The sequence below is a fragment of the Bos indicus genome, chromosome 16 (genome assembly GCF_029378745.1).
Source record: "Bos indicus isolate NIAB-ARS_2022 breed Sahiwal x Tharparkar chromosome 16, NIAB-ARS_B.indTharparkar_mat_pri_1.0, whole genome shotgun sequence".
Classification (NCBI taxonomy): domain Eukaryota; kingdom Metazoa; phylum Chordata; class Mammalia; order Artiodactyla; family Bovidae; genus Bos; species Bos indicus.
The window spans coordinates 28,769,880-28,793,225 of NC_091775.1; the positions used below are offsets into that span (position 1 = coordinate 28,769,880).

General features: G+C 45.0%; 1 protein-coding gene across 2 annotated transcripts in view; it reads left to right on the top strand.

Annotated features, from left to right (window-relative positions):
• Positions 1-3,239, top strand: part of CNIH3 (cornichon family AMPA receptor auxiliary protein 3) — a 131,135-nt gene extending 127,896 nt beyond the window's left edge. For both annotated transcript variants that reach the window (XM_070768032.1, XM_019976977.2), the window contains one exon: positions 1,929-3,239. In XM_070768032.1, the coding sequence (XP_070624133.1) occupies positions 1,929-1,956 (28 nt within the window). In that variant the 3' untranslated portion in view covers positions 1,957-3,239. The remainder of the gene's footprint in view (positions 1-1,928) is intronic.
• The last annotated feature ends 20,107 nt before the right edge of the window (positions 3,240-23,346 follow it).

The window sequence follows — 23,346 nt, forward strand, 5'->3', positions numbered from 1 at the left end:
CCAGTGGTCATGTATGGATGTGAGAGTTGGACTATAAAGAAAGCTGAGCGCTGAAGAATTGATGCTTTTGAACTGTGGTGTTGGAGAAGACTCTTGAGAGTCCCTTGGACTGCAAGGAGATCCAACCAGTCCATCCTAAAGGAGATCAGTCCTGAATATTCATTGGAAGGACTGATGCTGAAGCTGAAACTGCAATACTTTGACCACCTGATGCGAAGAGCTGACTCATTTGAAAAGACCCTGCTGCTGGGAAAGATTGAGGGCAGGAGGAGAAGGGGACGCTACAGCATGAGATGGTTGGATGACATCACCGACTCAATGGACATGGGTTTGGCTGAACTCCAGGAGTTGGTAATGGACAGGGAGGACTGGCATGCTGCGATTCATGGGGTCACAAAGAGTCGGACACAACTGAGCAACTGAACTGATTGAATATTAATACTAATGCTAATATTAAAATCAAAACCAATAGAAACTGGTTAGTCCAGTGAGGATTCTGCCTGTTCAGCATAAAGGCCTTTTAAAATTAAGGGTGTAAACCAGAATGATACTAATACCTAAGGAGCACCACCCTCCTAACCAGTTGCTCTGGGTTGTGCCTGCCTCCCCTCCTGTTCATTTCTCTCACTCTGGTTATGTTATTTATGATGTACTTGATGGCAGAGACTTCATCTGTTTCATTCATCTCTGTATCTGCAGTGCCCTAGTTGTGCCCAGCACATAGTAGGTGCTTGCTCAATCCTTATTGTTGCTACAGCTTAACTACACCCTCCCTCAGTGCAGTGGATGGGGCTGCATACTCCATCATTGTTTCCCAGCACTGAGAATAGGGACTGGCACTCAGGAGACACTCAATAAATACTGAATGAACGCGGGAAGGAAAGTGAGTGAACACATACTGTGAGGCTCAGTGTTATAACGGAAGGAGCACTGGTTTTGGTTTTGGGACGTGGCTCCTCGCCTTGCTGTGTGACCTTGAGTGATCCGCTTTTCAGCGACCCCTGTATTTCCCCATGTCAAATAAGACCGCTCTAGCTCCAGACCTGACCGGTGAGGCTCTGTGAGCATGAGGCGTACCTCGTTCTCAAAGGCAGAACTTGAGCTTCTCAGAAGGGCCTTGCTGGGGCTTTGCAGCTGGAGAAGGTTAGAAGCAAAATTCTTCAGTTTCATTGTCTTTGGTTTTGTTTCTTAGATTTTCCTTTCTTCTCTCTATATTGTAAAAGAGTTGTTTTTCTTTCTGCCAGATAAAGTGTATATTTTGGTATAGAAACTTCTTCCTTGTTGCAGAATTAGCTTGCAGCCCTTTCTAAGAGTACAGGGATGTGTGACCCCCTCCTCAGTGGTGTTAGAACACCACCGTAAGACACATACTCTTAATGCATGTTTAATGCCTGGACTTTGTTAAAAACAAGAGGGCCAGGGAATTAACCAGCTACGAATTCATTTAGTTTGTGAGCCCAGAGGGCCTGTGTTCACACACACGTCCCTACAGTCATGATGGTGAGCTTCTCCCCAGCACTGACATATTAACCAGCATAATCTGGGAGCCCCTGGACATGGCCATCACATATGCATGTGGCAGCTGGTGGCATAAAGAATCCACGGCACCCCGGACCCCTGGGGACCTGTCCTGCAATTGCAGAAAAGAGGAATAGCAGCCATAATCATTATCCTGTTGAGAATAATGAGAGACGCTCAGAGCAGTCATATCTCTCATCCAAGGGGCACAGTGTGGCCTCGTAACAATGGTTACACGAGGTGGGAAGTAGAAGAGGGAAGAGTTTGGGGAGCAGATAAGTTGCTCTAGTGACAGGAATGAAAAAGAAGCCAGGGGTCTGGCTTCTGGAAGGTGCCTCTTTTAAGGGCCGTCTAAGTCCTTTGCAGGCTCCCACTAATGCCGTCTTTTTTCCTCTTCTTTTTGCATCCAGCATGATCTACACTTTAGTGAGCTCTTAACTCGAAGACCACGCACATTCACAGAGACTGAGATGGGAGAGGCCCGAGGCTGTGCAGTCCATCCTGCTGGTGACGGGAGCAGGGACCAGTGTGGGGATGTGACAGACAGAGATGGGCAGATACTCGGAATTGGGAGCCGGAAGCAGGCAGCAGCCAGCGCCCGAGCCAGCCCGCTGTCACACGTGTGGTCGCCCTGTGTACCAGTCTTCCGCGTTTGCACCCCACACTTGGCCTGTAGATCCCTTCTGGGCAGCAGGGGCATGTGAGGTGATGAAACACGAAACCTCTTCTGAACGAGAATTGCTGCTTCCTGAATCCCCTTTATTGAAAGGCTCCCTGAAGTTCATGCTGCGTTCCTGGTCTGTGGGTGTGATGGCTGGAAGGCTGGAGGGTGCCCTCTGAGGAACTGGGTGACCCAGAGTCAAGGCTGCATCTGTGGGACAGTTTGAAGATCTCAAGGATGTCATGGACTTACCTGAGACACTTTCTTCCAAGCCCTGGCCACGCCCTTCACTTCGATGGGCGGGGCCTGGAAGGTGTGCAGACTTGCCTTGGGCTGTAACCAGCCTTGAGTCTGCAAGGGTGTCTATTTTTCTGCTCTGCTTTGTAAGAGCCCAGTGATGTTGGGAACTGAGTTTGGGGGCGGTATGTTGGTAAAGAATTATGGCCAAAATCAGGAGTGGGGGCTGGGAAGTGGGAAGGGGGGGAATTGTAGGAAAAATGATTTTTTAAAATACTGATGACATGTTCAAAGTGTTAATTCTTCGCCACCACAAACTGTACTGTTTTGTTGTCATCCCAAACGATCACAGGGCCATTGGAGGCGAGTCAATTAATCAACACTAGTCAAAACTACTAACTTTTAAGGCTTCCCAAACAGTCCCGAGGCCAGAAAGAGCTGGTGTGGCAGTTCTCTGCTGTGGGCATCCGACTGCTGAGAAGTGAGACAACATAACTATAGCTGCATTGATGCTGCTGCATCATTCATGCTGTTTGGTTCAACACGAGGACATTAGTTCATTTAGAATTTTCCATTCGACATTCTCTCCTTCTTGGGTAGGAGTTGTACTCGGGGTTGTAAATAATGACAAGGCTGAGATTTTTATTATGTTTAAATTGGGCACCATGATTTTGACCTTATTCCCCCAACTTCCCTTCTTTTCTTGTGTTTGACATACACAGGCTATTTATACATGTACCAGCTTCCATCTGAAGTCTGTGACTCAGGTTTATGAATGGTGTTTGTGTAACATGTATTCTGTGTTTAAAACGCTGAGATTGCTTGAGTGTCTCGCCTACCTGGCTGTCTCATTTTAAACCCGTTACAGGCTGGCTTCATCTCTATATAGATGGTAAACTGGTAGGTGGAGAAAGCAAAGTTTCAAAAAGACACGTTGCTTCTAAAAATTCTACAGAAAACAAAATGTAGATTTATGCTTTGAGGTTGAAGGTATGAAACCAGAGGATTCAAGGCAATATTTTTGGGATCAGGCTTCCCCTTGGCTCAGTAACTGTGGTTGGGGTGGAGAGTTTCCTTTAGGGCTGGTTAGTATCATTTCTGATTCGATTCCTGAGATAACCGGCTACCTTCAACCAGAGAAACCAGTCCTGGGTTCCAGGCTGCAGACAGCAGATCTGATCCTACCGCCATCTTGAAAATGCAACTGAGAGCAGAGGATAAATGGTCCGGGAGCTGTTGTTTGTTTTTATACTTTGCCTCTTTCCAAAGCAATTTGAAATGACATAATAGCAGATACAGATGTGAAAAGACTGTTAAAATGTAAATAGCAACTTCCAACTTAAAAAGGAGGAGGACACAGAGATACGGGGCTTCCTGAGGGACTCTGTTTACTGGGATTGAGTGTTAAATATGATATCATTTCTCTTAACAGTAAATAATAACAATTCACATTTTCATAGTGTTTTGCATTTTACAGACTGTTTTTACATCTCACTTGACTTTCCTCACATTCCTATGACGTTGATATGATTCTTTTTCCCATTTTCTAAGTGAGGAGACTGAGGTTCAGAGAGGGTAACTGTCTTACCTATAGTCACACAACAATCCCAGACCTGCCTTTGACCCCAGGTTGTCTGACCTTAAACCCCATGTTCTTTTCATCACACCTGAGAGCTGGGAAAGTAGCTAGGATCCTATTAAGTTTTGATTAACATTAACTTTCTGAGAGAAGGAGAAGATTTTTAAAACAGAGTTATAGAGGAAGCACCTGATTTGCTTTATTTTCATGGGCCAGCCTCAGACTTGCTTTATCATGGGCAGTTCTTCTCTAAGGTGGTTGTCTAAAAGCTTTTAAAAACTTCAAATGTCTCTTGGGCAGTTGTTATGTTTATGAAAGAGAAACATCCAAATATTTCTCCCCCACGAGTTGTGACTGTGAAGAAATGCCAGTGGTTGTTGGGAGTTTGAGCCAATTTTCAATTCCTGGGAGAATTATGATAAGATCAGAGTAAAGTACACAGTTGGTGGAGCCATTTTGTGTGCTGAGCTTTGTGCAAGACCTCTCCCAACTCTCACAGTGATCCTACATGGCAGGTTGCATGTTCTCAACCCCCAGTTTACAGGTCAGGAAAACAGGGAGGCTCAGGGCAAATGAGTCTTTCTTGGATGAACAGCCAGACCAGAGCTTAAGGCTACAAATAAATGGCCAGATAATAGAAATAGCTTAGTAATTGAGGAGTTGGGCATTATTCTATAAGTTTCATGTGCTTCTGTCTGATCCTCATGAGAAAACCATGATGTCGATATTATCTCTGCTTTATTGATGAAAAATGTCCAGAAGATGAATCACTTGCAGAGACCCAGAGCTATTTAATAGTAAGGGGTGTGTCTATCGCTACAGCTGGAACTGAAGCCCAGGTCTACCTCTTCTCACATAGTTTTTCCTTCTTGAGTATCTTTGTCACTTGTCATTTATCCCACAGAAATTACCAAAAGGAGGAAGGAGGGTGAAGCGGAAGAAGCAGCACCCTGGATCAGTCACAAAATGAACGTCACCCTTGGGTGATGGAGAGCTCTTCCTACCAAGCATGTGTCTGAGCATCAAGGAGGAGAGGCACAGATGTCACAGGGGGGCATCCATGCTGACCTGGTGCCCGTTGCCTTAGGGAGGCAGGGCTGTAGGCTTGGTGTGGCTGTGCCCTAAGGGTCAGAGTGGCACCTGGCGGGGGAGGGGTGTCATTTAATTTTACTTTTCACTTTCATTAATGAAGGGAACAGTGGCACCCTCTGCACTGACATTATAAAGATTAAATGAGTTCACATCTGCAGAGAATCTAGAAGAGTGCCCGGCACATGGTAAACACAGCTCTTTGTAGGAGGTGGGTCTTGCTCGCCATCCTTTTCTCTGCCTGGTGCCCACCCAGGCCAAGGTCTTCTAATGGGAGGGAAGTAACCTGGCCATGGGAAGGAGTGGAGATTCTTCTACCCAGCAGCTACCCCCCCTGATGTTTCCATCTGTAGTCCCCTAAGTGGAGGTCAGGCTGGGACCTGATACCTCTTTTCAATGCCATGTTCTCTGGCCAATCATGATAACAACTGCTGTCGAGTATTTGCCCTGTGCCCGGCATTGTGCAAAGCATTTGACCTGCAAAGTGTCACTGAATCCTTACAACAGTGCTGTGTGGCAGGAGCTCTTCCTGTCCCCAGTGTATAGTTGAAACACTAAAGCTCATAGAGGTTAAACAAATGAGCAAGTGTCACAATTACTAGGAAGTCACAGAGTGTAGACTCCAGCCCAAGTCTAGCTTCGACCAGTTTTTTTTTCAAGCACTCAATTTATCAACACAAAAATCCAAGTTGGAAAACAAGGCTTTTACAAATTGTGCAACAAAGGAAAAGTTTTTGCCCTTGGGCTCCAAATTCTAATCCTATCCTGACTGGATGACCTCTCTGAACCTGTTTCCTCCTTTGTAAAACTGCTATGATCCCTCCCATCTTAGGGGAGCTGTGAGAGTGAGAGACAATGGACAGAAAGTGCCTGGTTCAGTGCCCACGCTTCATAAATGCCCAATGAATTGCAGCCATAATAATACAATTTATTAGGCAAGTGGTCTGGACAATCCCCTTTGTTCCTCTGCTTTTCTGTAAAATGGGAACAATTAAGCATTCTCAGACGACAATAGGAGTTAAATGAGGAAACGCAGATAGACACCTTAGGTGGTTCTGGACCTCGGCAAGAGCTCCACCAATGATCATGGGATTCACCTGAAAAGGTACGTAAGATACTGTGACTAGTATCTCTTCATTAAAAAGAGAACCTCACAAGAGCTGCCAAAACTGCCAACAAGAAGTCACATCAGATTGGAGCCGAAAATTTCCATTCAGCTGCACTCGGTCAGACTCTGCCCAGAGTCGACAGAGCCGCAGCTCCTAAGCTGTGGCAGTGCCTGGCCCCCAGAATTGGGCTGGGTTCCTTCTTCTTAGAGATGTGGGGCAGAAATACCCAGCTTCTCTTCCTATCTCTGCTTCTGCTTTCTCTGCCTACCTCTTGGGCAAGCTGAAACCTCTCTCCAGCTTGTCTGGCACAGTCTGAGGACACATGCTTAGGGGGTGCAGACAGATCTGGGTATTAGTCAAGGATCTGCCACTGCTGTGTGGCTTTGTAGCCTCGGCCATTTTTGCCTTCCTGCAAGAGACGGCAAGGGAATGAGAGAGTAGAAAACGGGATGAAGAAGGGAGAAGAGAGGAGGCGTTATCCTGAAGTACGGCTCTGCTCACCTCACAGGTTTCACAGTGAACAAGTCCCCGTCAATGACTGTTGCTTGTTTTAATCTTTATTTTTATTTATTTGGCTGTGCTGAGTCTTAGTTGTGTTGTGCACAATCTAGTTCCTCAACCAGGGGTCAAACTTGGGCCTCCTGCATCGGGAGCTCAGAGTCTTAGCCGCTGGACCACCAAGGAAGTCCCTGAATGACTTTGGGTGTGTGTTAGTCCCTCAGTTGTGTCCAACTCTTTGTGATCCTATGGACTGTAGCCCACAAGGCTCCTCTGTCCATGGAATTCTCGAGGCAAGAATACTGGAGTGGGTATCTGTTCCCTTTTCCAGGGGATCTTCCCAACCCAGGGATCAAACCCATGTTGCCCACATTTCAAGTAGATTCTTTACCATCAGAGCCTTCAGGGAAGCCCAAATAAATGACTTTGTAATAGAAAGCATTTGAGCATGGGATCTTGTAAGAGCTTCTTAATCTTTCTGAGACTCATTTTTCCCATCTGTAAAGTGGGGATAATACCTCCTTTTGAGAGAGGTTACGGTAAAGTGATTATGTATGTAGAGTGTGTACAGAGAGCCTATCTCATACTGGGTGCTCAACAGATCTTGCTTCTCAGAGCTCTGCTCCATTCCTCCTCGCTTCACAGAGTTGAAGGGAGGATTATGTCACATAAGACGGTAAAACGTTTCTCATAGTAGCACATGGCAACATTCAATGAATCTAAGCTTCCTTCCTCTCCACCCTCTATCCTGGGAGCAGAACCGTCCCAGGCATGGGTAACAGAGCTCAGCTCTCTCAAGCAAATCTCCCCTTTCCTTCCTATTTTTAGGCTTCGTAATTGCACCAGTGTTGAATAAAGTTGTCACCATTATGACAGTTTTGTTCTCCTACATAAGAGATGAATGCAACCAGCAAAATGCTTTGACAACAATTAATTGCGCTCACGCTGTGTCATTGCACAGATCTGTTTCATAACCTTTTCTTTTCTTGGACTTGGGCTGATCTGTTCTAAACCGTGTGCCGGCAAATGAAGTTTAGATCTCAGAGCTGCCTCTGCTGCAGAGGACTAGGCAGAAGGCTGTTATTGCTGTAGGTGTTTGAGGAGGCATCCTGGAACATGCCCTCATCCAGGCAGAGGGAAGTGTGAGCCGAGAGGAGAGGTGATTCTTCAGGACACAGCCAGGTGTTTCTGGGGAAAGATGGGACAGGTGTTAGTGTCTTCTTGATTAGGAACCAGGAGCTGTCTTGTTGCCAGGAGCTCTGCATGTGATGCAGTTACTTTGCATAGTGGCATTTGCAAGGGAGAAAGCATTCATACTGACATCTCTGATTGGGTTTCAATTATCAATCCACTCACAACTGGGAAATATATACAGGGTCAATACAGCCACAGAATACTATCATCCATGCTTTGCTCCACCACTGCTATGATCTTCTCTACTGTTAAATTCTGTTAAATTCTGCTGGGACAGCTCTGGATGCCCCAGGAGTGTCTTCCTATGCTGTGAACTTGACCACTTGGACACCTTGTGATGCCCACCTTTTCTTCCTCCCCAGCTAGTAGTGTGCTTGAGCTGGCTCATACAGGCTTATGAGAACCGATCACTACATTTTTAGGGATTTTGCTAAATGGTTGTTAAACACAGCTATCATTAACACTGGCTATGTAAGCTTAGAGTTAAATTCATTAAATTAAAGGCAATGGCACCCCACTCCAGTACTCTTGCCTGGAAAATCCCATGGATGGAGGAGCCTGGTGGGCTGCAGTCCATGGGGTCGCTAAGAGTCGGACACGACTGAGCAACTTCACTTCCACTTTTCACTTTCATGCATTGGAGAAGGAAATGGCAACCCACTCCAGTGTTCTTGCCTGGAGAATCCCAGGGACAGGGGAGCCTGGTGGGCTGCCCGCTATGGGGTCGCACAGAGTCGGACACGACTGAAGCGACTTAGCAGTATCAGCAGCAAAACAAAGGTAAAATCTAGTCAAAACTCCTAATTATTTTATTACGTTTTGCTGTGACCTATGCTTCTGAGATGATGTCAGTTGCATCTGTGATGGAAACACTGTGTAACGGCACACTAGTTTGCACCTCCTCCCATTTTTGTGTCCAGTGATGTCCCAGTTTAGCTTTCAATCAGCCATGCTGGGAGGATTTACACCACAGAATTTGGCAGATGCTACAGAAGAGGCCCGAAATTGAGGAAATTGAGGAAATTTTCTAGACTCTACAAGGTACAGCCATCCCTCTCCATGGGCTGGAAATCACAGCAGAATCCAATGCCTGGCCTATGGACCAGATACCTAAGAGATGGCTTAGAACCCTGCTGCCTGGGCAACCAGTCTTTAAAATTAGCAGTTCTTCATATTGATTAATATTTCACGATTAGATTAAAAATGGGGCTTCCCCAGTGGCTCAGTGGTGAAGAACCTACCTGCCAATGCAAGAGAGAAAGTTTCATTCCTTGGGTTGGGAAGATCCCCTGGAGAAGTAAATGGCAACCCACTCCAGTATTCTTGCCTTGCGAAATCCCATGGAGAGAGGAACCTGGTGGGCTACCGTCCATGGTGTTGCAAGAGTTGGACACAACTGAGGGACTAAACAGCAACAACAAATTAGATTAAAATAACTGCACTATGGTATCTAGCCCTAACTAACTAACATGGTTGCAAGTGCAGTGGAAAACTTAGCACTGAAGAGCCAGCGGTGGCTGTAGCACTTACCTCTTCTAGGTAAAAATAAGAAACTGAGGCCTGATCACATTCCTCATTTGAGACACATGCCACCTAGGTGTGGGTTACAGGGGGAGAAGCTCCATCACAAGTTTCAACTTCACAGCTCGGAGAAACCCACTGCCTTCTAGACCCGAGTGTTCAGCACCCCTTGGATGATGATACTTTCTAGGGAGCTAAACAGAGGGCACCCAAGGGTGCTGGTTCATGGATCAGCATCAGCCTGGAAGGTGGAAGGTCATCCTGAAACAGGTGTTGTGGGGCTTTGCACTCGACTCTGTCCCGTGTGACATTTATTGCTAATGAACTTCCCATGAAGGCACCAGATCCGTTCTGGAATGCATGCATCCCGAGCAGGGTATCTAGAATCCATTTCATAGGACTGGGCACAGAAGCTTCAAGGATACTCTCTTCAAAGAACCGAAGGCTCCAGAAAGGCTGATGGTAGGATTTGGGTGGGGGGAAGTCTTTCCCCACCCCTTATTCTTCATTTGGGGCTGCAGCAGTTCCTTCTCAGTGAGGACTCTCAAGAGGTGTCATGTGGTACCCATGGAAACTGGGCTGAGTGCATCAGCAGGCTTTCCTAGACCTACCTGGGCAGAGCCTGCAGTCATGAGCATCACAAGGGATGACGGTCTCTGAAATGCAGCAGGAGAGACTCAGAGAGAGGTGTGGGACAGAGCTCTCTGGGCTCGATGGTGACAGAGCAATGAGTATGTATTATGGGATGGAATGGGTTCCACATATGGAACTAAACATTGCAAGTAACATGAAAAATTTGGGCTTGCTCCAAACTGGACAATGACACTAACGATAATCCAAATAATTTGAATGTAAGAATAAATTGAAAGGGTTGAATTGAGTATCACGTAGGTTATAAACTCTTTGAGGGTAAGTATTTATTTCAATAGTTCCAGAGTTAGGCTTAGTCTTAAAAGTGTTCTCAGTCGCTCAGTCTTATCCAACTCTTTGCAACCGTATGGACTGTAGCCTGCCAGCCTCCTCTGTCCATGGAACTTTCCAGGAAAGAATACTGGACTGGGTTGCTACTTCCTACTCCAGGGGATCTTCCTGACCCAGGGATCCAACCTGTGTCTCTTGGGTCTCCTGCATTGACAGGCGGATTCTCACCACTGAGCCACCTGGGAAACCCTTAGTCCTAAACAGGCCACAGTAAATATATGTTGAAGTAAATTGAAATTTGGATTGCTTTTAGAATCAGCAGGAGGCAGAGATAAGTCCTACAGTCAGTAGGAATCACTGTCCTGGGAGGAATGTAGGAGGGAAGAGTGTTAAAACAACGGGGAGGCCCGCGTCCTGGAGAGGTCTTGCTGGTTCAGTAACAGGAAAACAGGCAAAGACCCAGACAGAGCGTCTGCAGGTTATTTACCCCTGCAAAGCTCCCTGGGCTCACTCTCCTCCAAATCACTGAAAAACACAGACTCAAAGGAGCAGAGACAGCTGGGTCTCCAGAGTAACAGAGTGACTAACACTGAACTCCATCACCTTCTGTACCTGTAACAGTTGAGAAACCTTGGGGGAAAAAAGCCAGGTCTTTCTCTGACTGTTGTTTTTTTGGCTTGTGAGACTCTGGCTCATGGAAGCAGCTATGGGGAGGAACATACAGAAAGCCAAGCATGGTCTCCTGGGTACCGGGCAGGTGTCGGAAAGCCATCATCGGCTCAGCCCTTGTGTGGTGCTTCTGGCAGAAACAGGGCCCTCATGGCTCCTGCTCTGCCCTCAATCTCTGGGAAATTTTCCCAGCTGGGGCTGTGAGGGGACAGGAGTAGGTGGGAGCAGAGTGAGTGCTCAGGGAGTATGGCTTTCATGCCAATCACTTCTCCAAGGTTGTCCTTTGTTCAGTGTCCAATATTTGGGGTGTTGTTAAGTCTGGTCTCAAGGGAAACAGAAGAGAAGGCAGGAGTGAGCTGGGTGATGGATGAGAATGCATTCCGTTTTGATGTTGTGTAAGTCAAGGTGATTCCAGCTGTGGTGCAACAGAGTCTGGTTCTGTTTTTGATGTTTGATTGCTGACAGCTGCCTTCCCCCTTTTCCCATATCTGAGCAAGCTGATAAGAATGTCAGAATGACATTCCCAGTCACATAACACCTGGCTTGTTTGGGAGCTTTCCCTGGTTTCATCCACTAACCACAGTAAATGCCTGAGTCAGTCACCCTTCCTCACTCTCCTAAGCCATCTGTAGACCTTCTTGGGAGCCTGTCCTGCTTTCTCCTGAAAGATTCAACCTGTGACTAATAGATCACTTCATGCCCTCTTGCGCACACGTAGCATCATCAGTGTTAGCATCCAAACCAACTTTGGAGCTGGGGGTTGGTCACCACCCCCCCCCCACCCCCGCCGCCACCCCCCCCACACCTACCCAGGAAACCAAAGCATGGTAACACATAAATCCTGAATACAATGGAAGTTTATTTTGGGTTCACATCCTAGTTCAATGCAGGAGTTCCCAGCCAGAGGGACTCCCACGAGCTCATTCAGAAGCCCAAGCTCCTTCCATCTTGTGGCTGCTCAACCTATTCAAGATCTTTAGAATCCTTTCCATGCCGTCAACAGATGGGCAAAGAACAGGCAGTGTCACATGACAGGTTCTGCAAAGTGTCAGTCAGGCTTGGTACTGATCCACATCACTTCTCAACTTTCCTTTGCTTAGAACTTGGTCATATAGCCACGCCTACCCACATGGAACACTGGGAAATGTAGTTGAGGTGGGTTTTGGTGAATGTGTAGTAGTCCCCACCACAGATATGTTGACTCTGAAGATCAATTGGTCATTGAGGTGAGATATTTAAAAGGAAATAGGACAGAGAGGTCTGAGGCAAAAGTTCTGGGCTAGAGTTATGCAATGATGAGTCTAATTTCTAGGCAATGAAAGGGAAAGGGAAAGAAAAGGGAAAAGAGGTTAATTCTATTTATAATTTTCATTTTGTTTGATTTTCGTCTTTGAGGATTGCCTTCTAGAAGCTCACTAGCGTTAAGTGAGGTGTTGACAGGGGGAGAAATAGAGCAGGAAGATATAAAATGCCATCCTTTGAAATTAGAATCAGCAGCTTGTCTACACACACACACACACACACACACACACACACATGAGTGAACATCTTTTTTTTTTTTTTTTTTTAATGATCTGGCCCCTCCAGTTTCCTGCCCTTCTAAAACTCCAGTGAGATGATGAAGGAAGTGGCAGGCTAATTGGAGAGAAAAGTGAAGGAAAGGCAGAGTAAGTAAAGGAGAGAGGAAATCAGTTTGCTATTTTAAGGCTTAGAATGTGTTCCTATAAGTCATTATGATCTCCTTGCCAGTTAATTTCATTTCAAATGAAGTTAAAAGGTGATCTGATAGGTGTCATTATCTGTGCAAATAATGCATAAATTCAGATGAACTCAGAACCATGATATAGCATGTAGGAGGATTCCAAGGTCTGACAAGGTGATAATTACCAGGACTGCACTGAGGCTGACAGCTGGTATTGGAGTGATTTCTTTTTTACTGAAATAATCTGTGTGATTAGGGAAAAAGATGCCTAAATAAAATTAATCTGCAGCATTTGGCAGATCCATATTGCTCCAGTGCAGACCAAGAGAGCTGTGTGTGGATATGTGTAGAGATGGCAGAGTCTGTGCCTGATTTAGAACTTCACAGTCAGGAGACTCTCACATCTAGCCAATGATGAGAGCTGTTCAGATATGCAGAGCCGAATGGTATGTTCAGTTCCAGAAATCTGGAGAAACCTGAGGTAGAGAATCAGCATACACTTCACAGCCCAAGTCAGCTCCTTTGTAGTAGCTCCTGCCTCGCTCAGGCTGGCGATGTATTGCTGCATTAACTGGTTACATCATTCTGCAATCTCCTCTCCCACTGCCTTGTCCCCAGATGGATGGCAGCAAATGAAGATGGAACATAAGTGTTTGTCTGGTGGACTAGAAGGAAAGATTATGTCTTTTGCAAGCACTAAATGATTGCTTTATGGTAAGTATACTTAAGCTGATGGAATATCTTCTTCAACCTTGAAATATATATAAGCTTATAAAATAAACTCATATGTTTCAGTATAATGATAACAGTGAATGGATAGATAGAATGTATACTAAAAGATTAGTACTTGCAAGTTAATTTATCTATTTATTCATTTGTTTATCACTCATCTATTCCATAAGAATTTAGAAAATATCTGCCATGTACAACACTGAATATACAAAAATGAATAAGATGAAGCTGTTGCTCTCAGCCTTCAAGGAGTTCACACATTTCTCTACCTCTGTCTTCATCCATGCATCTATCCATGCATGCATGCATCCATCAATCCCTCTGTCCATCTATCCATCAATCCAAGATGCCTACTGGGTCTTTAGTGGCTCTCAGAGATTCAGCTGTGCCCCAAGCCTCAGTGTTACAGCTCTTTGAAACTCTGAAAGTCCGTCCCGTAGTTTATTTGTGCACTTGATGTTTGTTGTTCCTCCTCCTCTCTGCTCTGTGCTTTCATGCTGCCTGGACAGCCCTTATCCCAACACTTTAGTATGAAAATAAATCCTTGCCCCATCACTGGTTTCCATCTCTCCAATTCACGTGTCTCAATTATTTTGTGAGTTTAGTAACTTTACGTAAGATGGAGGAGAAGCAAAGGAAAGAGTCATGTCATGGAGACTTTGACCTTCACCCCTTTCCTCTCCCTTCTCTCACCCTTTTTGTGTTTCTCCTAAAGATATAAAAATGTATGACTTCCAACCCTCTCTACCCCAACACACACAAACACATGCATACAACTGCTACAATCTCACACTGAGTAAGTCATTCTCTGGGGGCTCAACTTTTACCCCAAGTCAGTTGGTCAAAAGGCACTGACTTCCACAGGGCATGTACTTAAAGGCACCAGATTCAATTTCAGGAATATCTGAGAGCAAGAAACCAGTGGAAGCCGAAATGGGAAGGTGGGAAGCAGTGATCTCTCTCATCCCTGCTTCTTTCTAGTTCCTTTCTTTCTGCACGTGTTTGAGGCCTAATATGGTCATCTCAGGCTCCAGTTCCACAAACTTTTCCCTTCAGCGTTAGCAACAACAATAATAACAACAATGTATACTTTCTTAATATATTTTATAATTATTATTATAATGGCTAGCATTTCTTGAGCAATTATAGTTTATGTTCAAGGTTAAGTGCACAGCATACGATTATATTTAATTAAAAAATCATATGCTTATTTTGGCTTCTCAAGTGGCTCAGTGGTCAAAGAATGTGCCTGCCAATGCAGGAAACTCAGGAGGTACAGGTTCAATTCCTGGGGTGGGAAGATACCCGGGAGAAGGAAATGGCAACCGGCTCCAGTATCGTTGGCTGGAGAATCCCGTGGACAGAGGAGCCAGGCAACTATAATCCATGGAGTCCCAAAAAGTCGGACATGACTCAGTGACTGAGCATGCATCCATGCATGCTCATTTTACAAATTAAGAGACTGAGCACAGTGATGTTGAAGGTTACCTGGTTAGAACTTTCCTGTCACTCATTTTACTTTTTTTTTTTTAAAGCAGAATCTCTCTGTTACTGCCAATTAGGTTTTCATATGTGGCCAGGAAGATTGATATCATAGTACAGAGGCTGTTCCTTCTGAGGCTGTGGGAACCACATAACAAACTAGATGGAAAAATTAATCATGACAGGAAAGTTGATTTGCATATCTGCTGGAGTAAGTGATCATTTGGTTAAGCTTAAGACTTTGCCTTAATTGCCACCATTAGTAAATAGAAATCTATTTGCACAATGTGCAGACAGCAGCTAACAGAATGAAAAGTACTATGAAATATTTTTTCTCAGAATATCAGCAGTTTAAATGTATGCCACTCTTTTTTTGTATTAAAATTTGCCATCTTGTGGCTTGTCTTATAGCTACTGAAGAAGCCGGGGTTTTTGAAAGTTGACACAAGGAAGAATCCAGAGGAAGGGTGGATGTGTATTTCAAATATACATTCAGCTCCCTTTGCCAATAAGTGGGAAGATAATGAGCCAGAATTTTCCCATAAAAAGTAGAGAAATCATTAAACTACCAAGGGCTACATCCCACTCATTATATTATTATAATATTATATTATGATCTGATTCCATATATTTATATTTGTATTGTTTCTGGTGAATTCTTATTCACCAAGCCAATGAATAGCAAATTTGGATAAGCTGGATCAATTTCCGAGATATAGGAGTGTTCACCCATAAGTTCAACAAACACTTGTTGAGCTTTGGTGTGTGAGATGTCATGGTGTGGCCATGGTGTATTCAGAATTCATTCAACATCTTCTGATTGTATTTATTGAGTCCTTTTTAGCTTTCTGACACCTAGGTAGATGCTTTGAAGGTTTAAAAAAATAGGGAGTATGATAAATAAGACAAGCTTCTTGTTCCTGAATGACCTTGAAATTGCATTGAGAAACAAAATTAACATGAAATAATCAAGGAACAAAACAAGAAAGTCTTTTTTAATTTCTTCAACATAATGGGACTTTCTCTGAATTCTTCTGGTTTATACATGTTCAGACAAACGTCTCTGAAAATGAACTACAGCAATGATCCCTGAAAGGATAGTCTTAAGAGAGTCATTCAGTTCAGTTCAATTCATTTGCTCAGTCATGTCCGACTCTTTGTGACCCCATGGACTGCAGCACGTCAGGCTTCCCTGTCCATCACCAACGGCCAGAGCTTACTCAAACTCATGTCCATCAAGTTGGTGAGGCCATACAACCATCTCGTCCTCTGTCCCCTTCTCCTGCCTTCAATCTTTCCCAGCATCAGGGTCTTTCCAATGGGTCAGTTCTTCACATCAGGCAGCCCAAGTATTGAAGCTTCAGCTTCAGCATCAGTCCTTCCAATGAATATTCAGGACTGATTTCCTTTAGGATTGACTGGTTGGATCTCCTTGCAATCCAAGGGACTCTCAAGAGTCTACTCCAACACCACAATTCAAAAGCATACATTCTTTGGTGCTCAGCTTTCTTTATAGTCCAACTCTTTCCACACATGACTACTGGAAAAACCATAGCTTTGACTAGATGGACCTTTGTTGGCAAAGTAATGTCTTGGCTTTTTAATATGCTGTCTAGATTGGTCATGTTTTCTTCCAAGGAGCATCTTTTAATTTTATGGTTGCAGTCACCATCTGCAGTGATTTTGGAGCCCAAGAAAATTAAGTCTGTCACAGTTTCCATTGTTTCTCCATCTACTTGCCTTGAAGTGATGGGACCAGATGCCATGATCTTTGTTTTTTGAATGTTGAGTTTTAAGCCATCATTTTCACTCCCCTCTTTCACTTTCATAAAGAGGCTCTTTAGTTCTTCTTTGCTTCCTGCCATAAGGGTGGTGTCATCTGCCTATCTGAGGTTATTGATATTTCTCCCAGAAATCTTGATTCCAGCTTGTGTTTGGTCCCGCCCGGCATTTCGCATGATGTGCTCTGCATAGAAGTAAATAAGCAGAGTGACAATATACAGCCTTGATGTACCCCTTTCCCAATTTGGAACCATTCTGTTGTTCCATATCCAGTTCTAACTTCTTGACCTACATACAGATTTCTAAGGAGGCAGGTAAAGTGATCTAGTATTCCCATCTCTTTAAGAATTTCCCACAGTTTGTTGTGATCCACAGCCAAAGGCTTTGGTGTAGTCAATAAACCAGAAGTAGATGTTTTTCTGGAACTCTCTTGCTTGTTCTATGATCCAATGGATATTGGCAATTTGATCTCTGGTTCCTCTGCCTTTTCTAAATCCAGGTTGAACATCTGGAAGTTCACGGTTCATGTACTGTTGAAGCCTGGCTAGGAGAATTTTGAGCATTACTTTGCTAGTGTGTGAGATGAGTGCAATTGTGTTGTAGTTTGAACATTCTTTGGCATTGCCTTTCTTTGGGATTGGAATGAAAACTGACCTTTGCCAGTCCTGTGGCTACTACTGAGTTTTCCAAATTTGCTGGCATATTGAGTGCAGCACTTTCACAGAATCATCTTTTAGGATTTGAAAAAGCTCAACTGGAATTCCATCACCTCCACTAGTTTTGTTTGTAGTGATGCTTCCTAAAGCCCATTTGACTTCACATTCCAGGATGTCTGGCTCTAGGGGAGTGATCACAACATTGTGGTTATCTGGGTCATTAACATCTTTTTGTACAGTTCTTCTGTGTATTCTTGCCACCTCTTCTTAATATCGTCTGCTTTTGTTTAGGTCCATATAATTTCTGTCCTTTATTGTGCCCATCTTTGCATGAAATGTTCCCTTGGTATGTCTAACTTTCTTGAAGTGATCTCTACTCTTTCTCATTCTATTGTTTTCCTCTTAATTCTTTGCATTGATCATTGAGGAAGGCTTTCTTATGTCTCCTTGCTATTCTTTGGAACTCTGCATTCAGATGGGTTTATCTGGGCTTTTCTCCTTTGCCTTCAGCTGTTTGTAAGACCTTCTCAGACAACCATCTTCCCTTTTTGCATTTCTTTTTCTTGGTGATGGCCTTGGTCACTGCCTCCTGTACAGTCATGAACCTCCATCCATAGTTTTTCAGGCACTCTGTCTATCAGATCTAATACCTTGAATCTATTTGTCACTTTCACTGTATATTCATAAGGGATTTGATTTAGGTCATACCTGAATGTTCTAGCACTTTCCCCCTACTTTCTTCAATATAAGTATGAATTTTGCAATAAGGATTTCATGATCATTAAGAGTGCATTTTTTGTGGTACAATCTCTGAGAATACCAGGAGTTTATAGTAGAGGCTGAAGAGTGGGAGGGAGGGGTGGGAGGCTTCTTAGGGGAGATTCACAGGGGCAGGTGCACTCACAGGGGCTTGTTAAGACCCCGGAGAGTAAAGGTGGATGGGATGCTAAGGAAGACAAGAAAGGAGTGCTCTGGAGAAATTCCCACCACTCTGACTTGGTTTCACCCTGGGCAAGACTTTTTCTGTCATGCACCTCACCCCCGACACACCTCTGAGCAAATCCAGAGCTAAACTGATTGCTCTGATGCACATTCAGGTTCAGATGAGGCCAGGTTAGAGTCTCATGGGCTCTGAACCTGCAGCCCATACAGCCCCCTGGATTCTAAATATGAGACTTTGACCCAGAGTTGGGACCTGACTCTCAGAACCTTTGGTTTTTCTCTGGCTTCAAAAGGTAAAGCCAGGGCCCATCGTGGTGAGAGCTCAGAGCAGAGTGACAAGGGGATTTCAAGGTGAGCACACAGCCTAAAGGGACAGGTAGTCTGGAGGAAACAGAAAGATGAAATAAACACGATTCTTAAGCATATCAAAGGTCTTACACCAGGCCAGAGCCTGGTGACTAGCGCTGATTTCTCTGAAGGGCTGTGACTACACTGTCATAAAGTTTGGGGTCAGTGCTGTTGCTCTAGTGCCTATCCTGACATGACTGATGCCTCTGCCCAGGCACCACCTGTGAGGGGACCTTCAGGATTCTCCTCAAGTGGCCAGCCACCCCAGTTTTCCCTGGACTTTCTGTCCTCAAGGGATTCCTTGGTGGCTCAGATGGTAAAGGATCTGCCTGCAATGTAGGAAACTCAGGTTCGACGCCTGGGTTGGGAAGATCTCCTGGAGAAGAGAATGTCTACCCACTCCAGTATTCTTGCCTGAAGAATTCCAAGGACAGAGGAGCCTGGCAGGCTACAGTCCATAGGGTCATAAAGATTCAGACATTAACTATATGTCAGGATGTATGCTCAGACGCTCAGTCATGTCTGACTCTTTGCAACCCCATATACAATAGCTCCCAGGCTCCTCTGTCCATGGGACATGGCTGAATGACTAACACTTTCAGTTCTCAGACTGAGACTTTCCTGGGCAAGAGCACCTCCTCTTGGTACTTATGTTTGGACTCAGCAGCTCACCTGGTCCAGGCTCAGGTGTGCTCCCCTCTACCACTGCCCATGGCGGGCCCAGGATCCCTAAGATGACCCCCAAGACCCTCAGTCCCATGGGTGAGTTGAACAGATAGGGAATTTACCCAAGACCACATGGTCTGGTTGCTCAGAGAATCCAAGCACAGCTGGAACCAACGGTGCCACCTACCAGGCCTGCAGGTCACCCTGGGGAACAAAACGGGAGAGTGAGCAAGTGCTGGCATGAGAAAGATGACAATAAATGGACTGATTCTTCTGTTCAGTTGTCCCAGCTGGGAAAAGGAAATGGGCGGAGCCACAACTTTGCTCTGTGTCTCTCAGGCTCACACGGTGAACTTATTTAGTCTCTCGGCTTCTGCAGATGTGTCAGGCATAATTTCTGACAACTCACAAAACTAATTCTCTGCTGATAACATTTCTAAAAGGGCCCAATCTCTTTGGAATAATTTTAGTTGTATCTCAGACAGGAATGATTTTTTTAAAAAAGGGTTTTGATTACACATAAGCATTTCTACACGCTTGGCACCATGCTAAGTACTTCACTGGGATTATTTTGCTAAACCCTCAGGCTTAATCCTTCAGGCGAGGTGCCATCACCCTCCCTATATTAGCAGGTGAGGACACTGAGTCAAGGAAACAAGGTCACACAGTGTAAGCAGGGCACCTGGCTGATGAGTTTGGCCCCAGAGCCCATGCTTTGCATTGTGCGCTGCATGGGCTAACCCAGCAACCGAAATGAGCTTTAGAGACTGAATTTTATCTTGGTGTCCAGGAGACACCCACCACTCTTAGTTGGCCCAAATGGTCAAATGAATAACCAGCACCTTTTATATTTAGCTGATTTTATAAGAAACTATTGAAATACCTAAAAATAGTGTCTCTGTTTTTGGTGATGTTGGTTCTCAATTTGAAAGGTAAGGACATGGTGACAGAGAGGTGAAGCTATGATTCTATTTAAAGGATCATTACTCTGGTTTTGAATAATGTAAGACTACGCTGGGATGAGGGTTTACTAGGTTAAATGCTATTTTTCATGCATATAATTGAAAAGAACTAAGTTTGGGCTGTCAGAGGAGATGAGAGAGCAACTCAGGCCTGAGCTTCTTGCTTCATGAAACTCACAGCTACATGCTCTTGCTGGGACTTCAAGTTCCCAGACAGGATGGAGAAAAATAAACTTGACCTACTCAGGACATTTATCTTGAAAACCATAAGTGGTTGAACCAAACTAGGCACCTCAGATCACATCTTGTCTTAGTCTGTTCGGGCTGTTATAACAAAGTATCATAGACTGAGTGACTTATAAACAACAGTCACTTATTTCTCACCAATCTGGAGGCTGGAAGTCTGAAATCGGGGTGCCTGCAAGACTGAGCCCTAGGGACACCCTTTTCTGGGTTGAGGATTACTGACTTCTTGTATCCTCACTGGGTGGAGAGCAGAAAGATGCAAGTTCTCTTGTGACTCTTAGAAGGGCACTAATCCCATTCATGGGGGCCCCACCTTCATGACCTCATCTAACCCTAATTAGCTCTCAAAGGCCCTACCTCCTAATACCATCACATTGAGGGACAGGATTTCAACATACTAATTTGGGGGATATACAAACATTCAGTCTATAATATCCCCGTGATGAAACCTCACAGCTGGATTGCCTAAACCAAACAGGATTGGGAGCATCTGGGCTGTCTGATGTGGATTCCAACTGTCAAACTGTTAATTCCCAGTTCAGAGTGGGTGAGCTATCCCAAGGGCACCTTTGTGGCCATTAAGAAAAGTAACCCACTTGCTGAGCACTGAAGAATGAATGCTTCCAAATTGTGGTGCTAGAGAAGACTCTTGACAGTCCCTTGGACTGCAAAGAAATCAAACCAGTCAGTCCTAAAGGAAATAAACCCTGAATATTCATTGGAAGGACAGATGCTGAAGCTCCAATATTTTGGGCACCTGGTGTGAATAGCTGACTCATTGGAAAAGAATCTGATGCAGGGAAATATTGAGGGCAGGAGAAAAAGTGGGTGACAGAGGATGAGATGGCTAGATAGCATTATGGGCTCAATGGACATGAATTTGAGCAAACTCCAGGAGATAGTGAAGGACAGGGAAGCCTGGCATGCTGCAGTTCATGGGGTCGAAAAGAATCGGACATGACTTAGTGACTAAACCACCACAACAACCTACTTTTGGTGGATGTGGCTCCAGATGGGTTGGTTTTCAGTCCCATTTCTTCTTCCACCTACCTTCTCAGTCCTGCACCCCTCAAGGGCCTACATGGTAGCTCCAGTCTCTGGGAAAACCTGAAAGCCTTTAGGTTCAGCCCCTTTCTGGGTCAGGTTCTCACAGGGTTCAAGGATATAAGAATGAGTAAGATAGTCTTCTCTTTCAAGAGCCAAGCAAGATCCTCACTCTGCTGAGGGAAGCAGACACATCAGCCCATGAAGCAATGCAGTTGTGAGCAAGACATGGCCTGGGAATAGGGGAGCTGGAGGGTGGGAGGGGAGGGACTAAGGAAAGCTTTCTGGAGGAAGGGGCATGAGGGCTGAAGTATGTACCTGGATCCTCTATTCAGAAGCACCTGAGGCTCCACAGAGTTAAGTGTGGTTAAGAGCTTAGGGTCTGCCATCGGCTGGAACTGAGGGTCAGCCTTGGCTCTGTCACTTACTACCTACACAACTTGAGCAAGTTATTTATCCTTTCCAAATCTTGGTTTTGTTATCTGCTAAGTGGAAAAACAATAATATCTACTTTTATAGGGGTGTTGTGAGGATCAAGTAAAGTAATGGATGAGAAGCCCTTCATGTCATGGTGCTCAATGGATGGCATTATTATTATTATTGTCATAGGTAGTTTTGCCCAAAGGCCCCTTCTGATGCATACACTGATGTAATCAGAAGGGAAAGGGTTTTGAGGGTAGCCTAGGTGTCAGTCTTGTGTGTAGGCGGTCAGAGCTGTGATTGCAGGAGGGTCAGGGTCACCAGGGGCTTCCCAGGTGGCACAGTGGTAAAGAATCCACCTGCCGATGCAGGAGACCCAGGTCAGGAAGACCCTGGGTCAGGAAGATCCTCTGGAGAAAGAAATGGCAGCACACTCCAATATTCTTGCCTGGGAAATCCCATGGACAGAGAAGCCTGGTGGGCTACAGTCCATGACGTCACAAAAGAGCTAGACATGACTGAGAGACTGAGCATGCACGCACACACACATAGTCACCAGAGCCCTCTTGATCACCTGAGCCCCTTTCCACTCTCGGGGCATGGGAATACATTCAGCACAGGACAAAACCTTCCATTGTGCAATCAGATGAGTGTTAACCAGTAGACCATCCCAGAGATTTCAGAGAAGAAAATTCACTTCAAGCTTCTGTTCTCAGATAGTTTCTATGGTAGAAGGTAGAGAAATGGTAAAAGGGTAAAGAGAAAAGAAGTTGGGGACCGAGAATCAAAATTCAGAGGAATTTTGGATTTGTTCAGGTGAAAACTTGGTGTACAGAGAAAAACAGACCACAGCAGCTGACAAGGTCACTCCCTAGGTGGTTGGATGGGCCTGTCCCTCCAGACGCCAGTTGGGTCTGGTCTGAAGACCCCTCAGTCTTCTGAAGGAGCCAATTCAGGTGGAGCTGGGAGTCCAGGATCCTTAGGAAGCTCTTGCTTGTCTTGCTCCCTCTCTTGGTCAGGTCAATCTTCTTGTTTTTCCAAAGCTGAAGCCCAGGGATATGGGGACAAACATTCTATTGTCAACAGAAGCCTGAAAGATATGGCGCCAAAGGGCTGGGCAGAGGGGTGAGTCTTCCCAGGTGATAGCCTTGAACTTCTGCTTTTCAAATCCCTTTGATATTTTCTTCCAGCATTTCCTCCTCCTGCGGTAAAGTATTTCTCTGAATTATTATCTGTGTTTTCTTGCAATGGACTCTGGGGAAATGACTCAAGAATTGCAGTTGAACCAAGGAAACTTCTTTCTTCATTTCTTACACTGTCCCAGCAAAGATCCTGGCTCTGGCCATGTCACCATCTTGTCCATTCCAG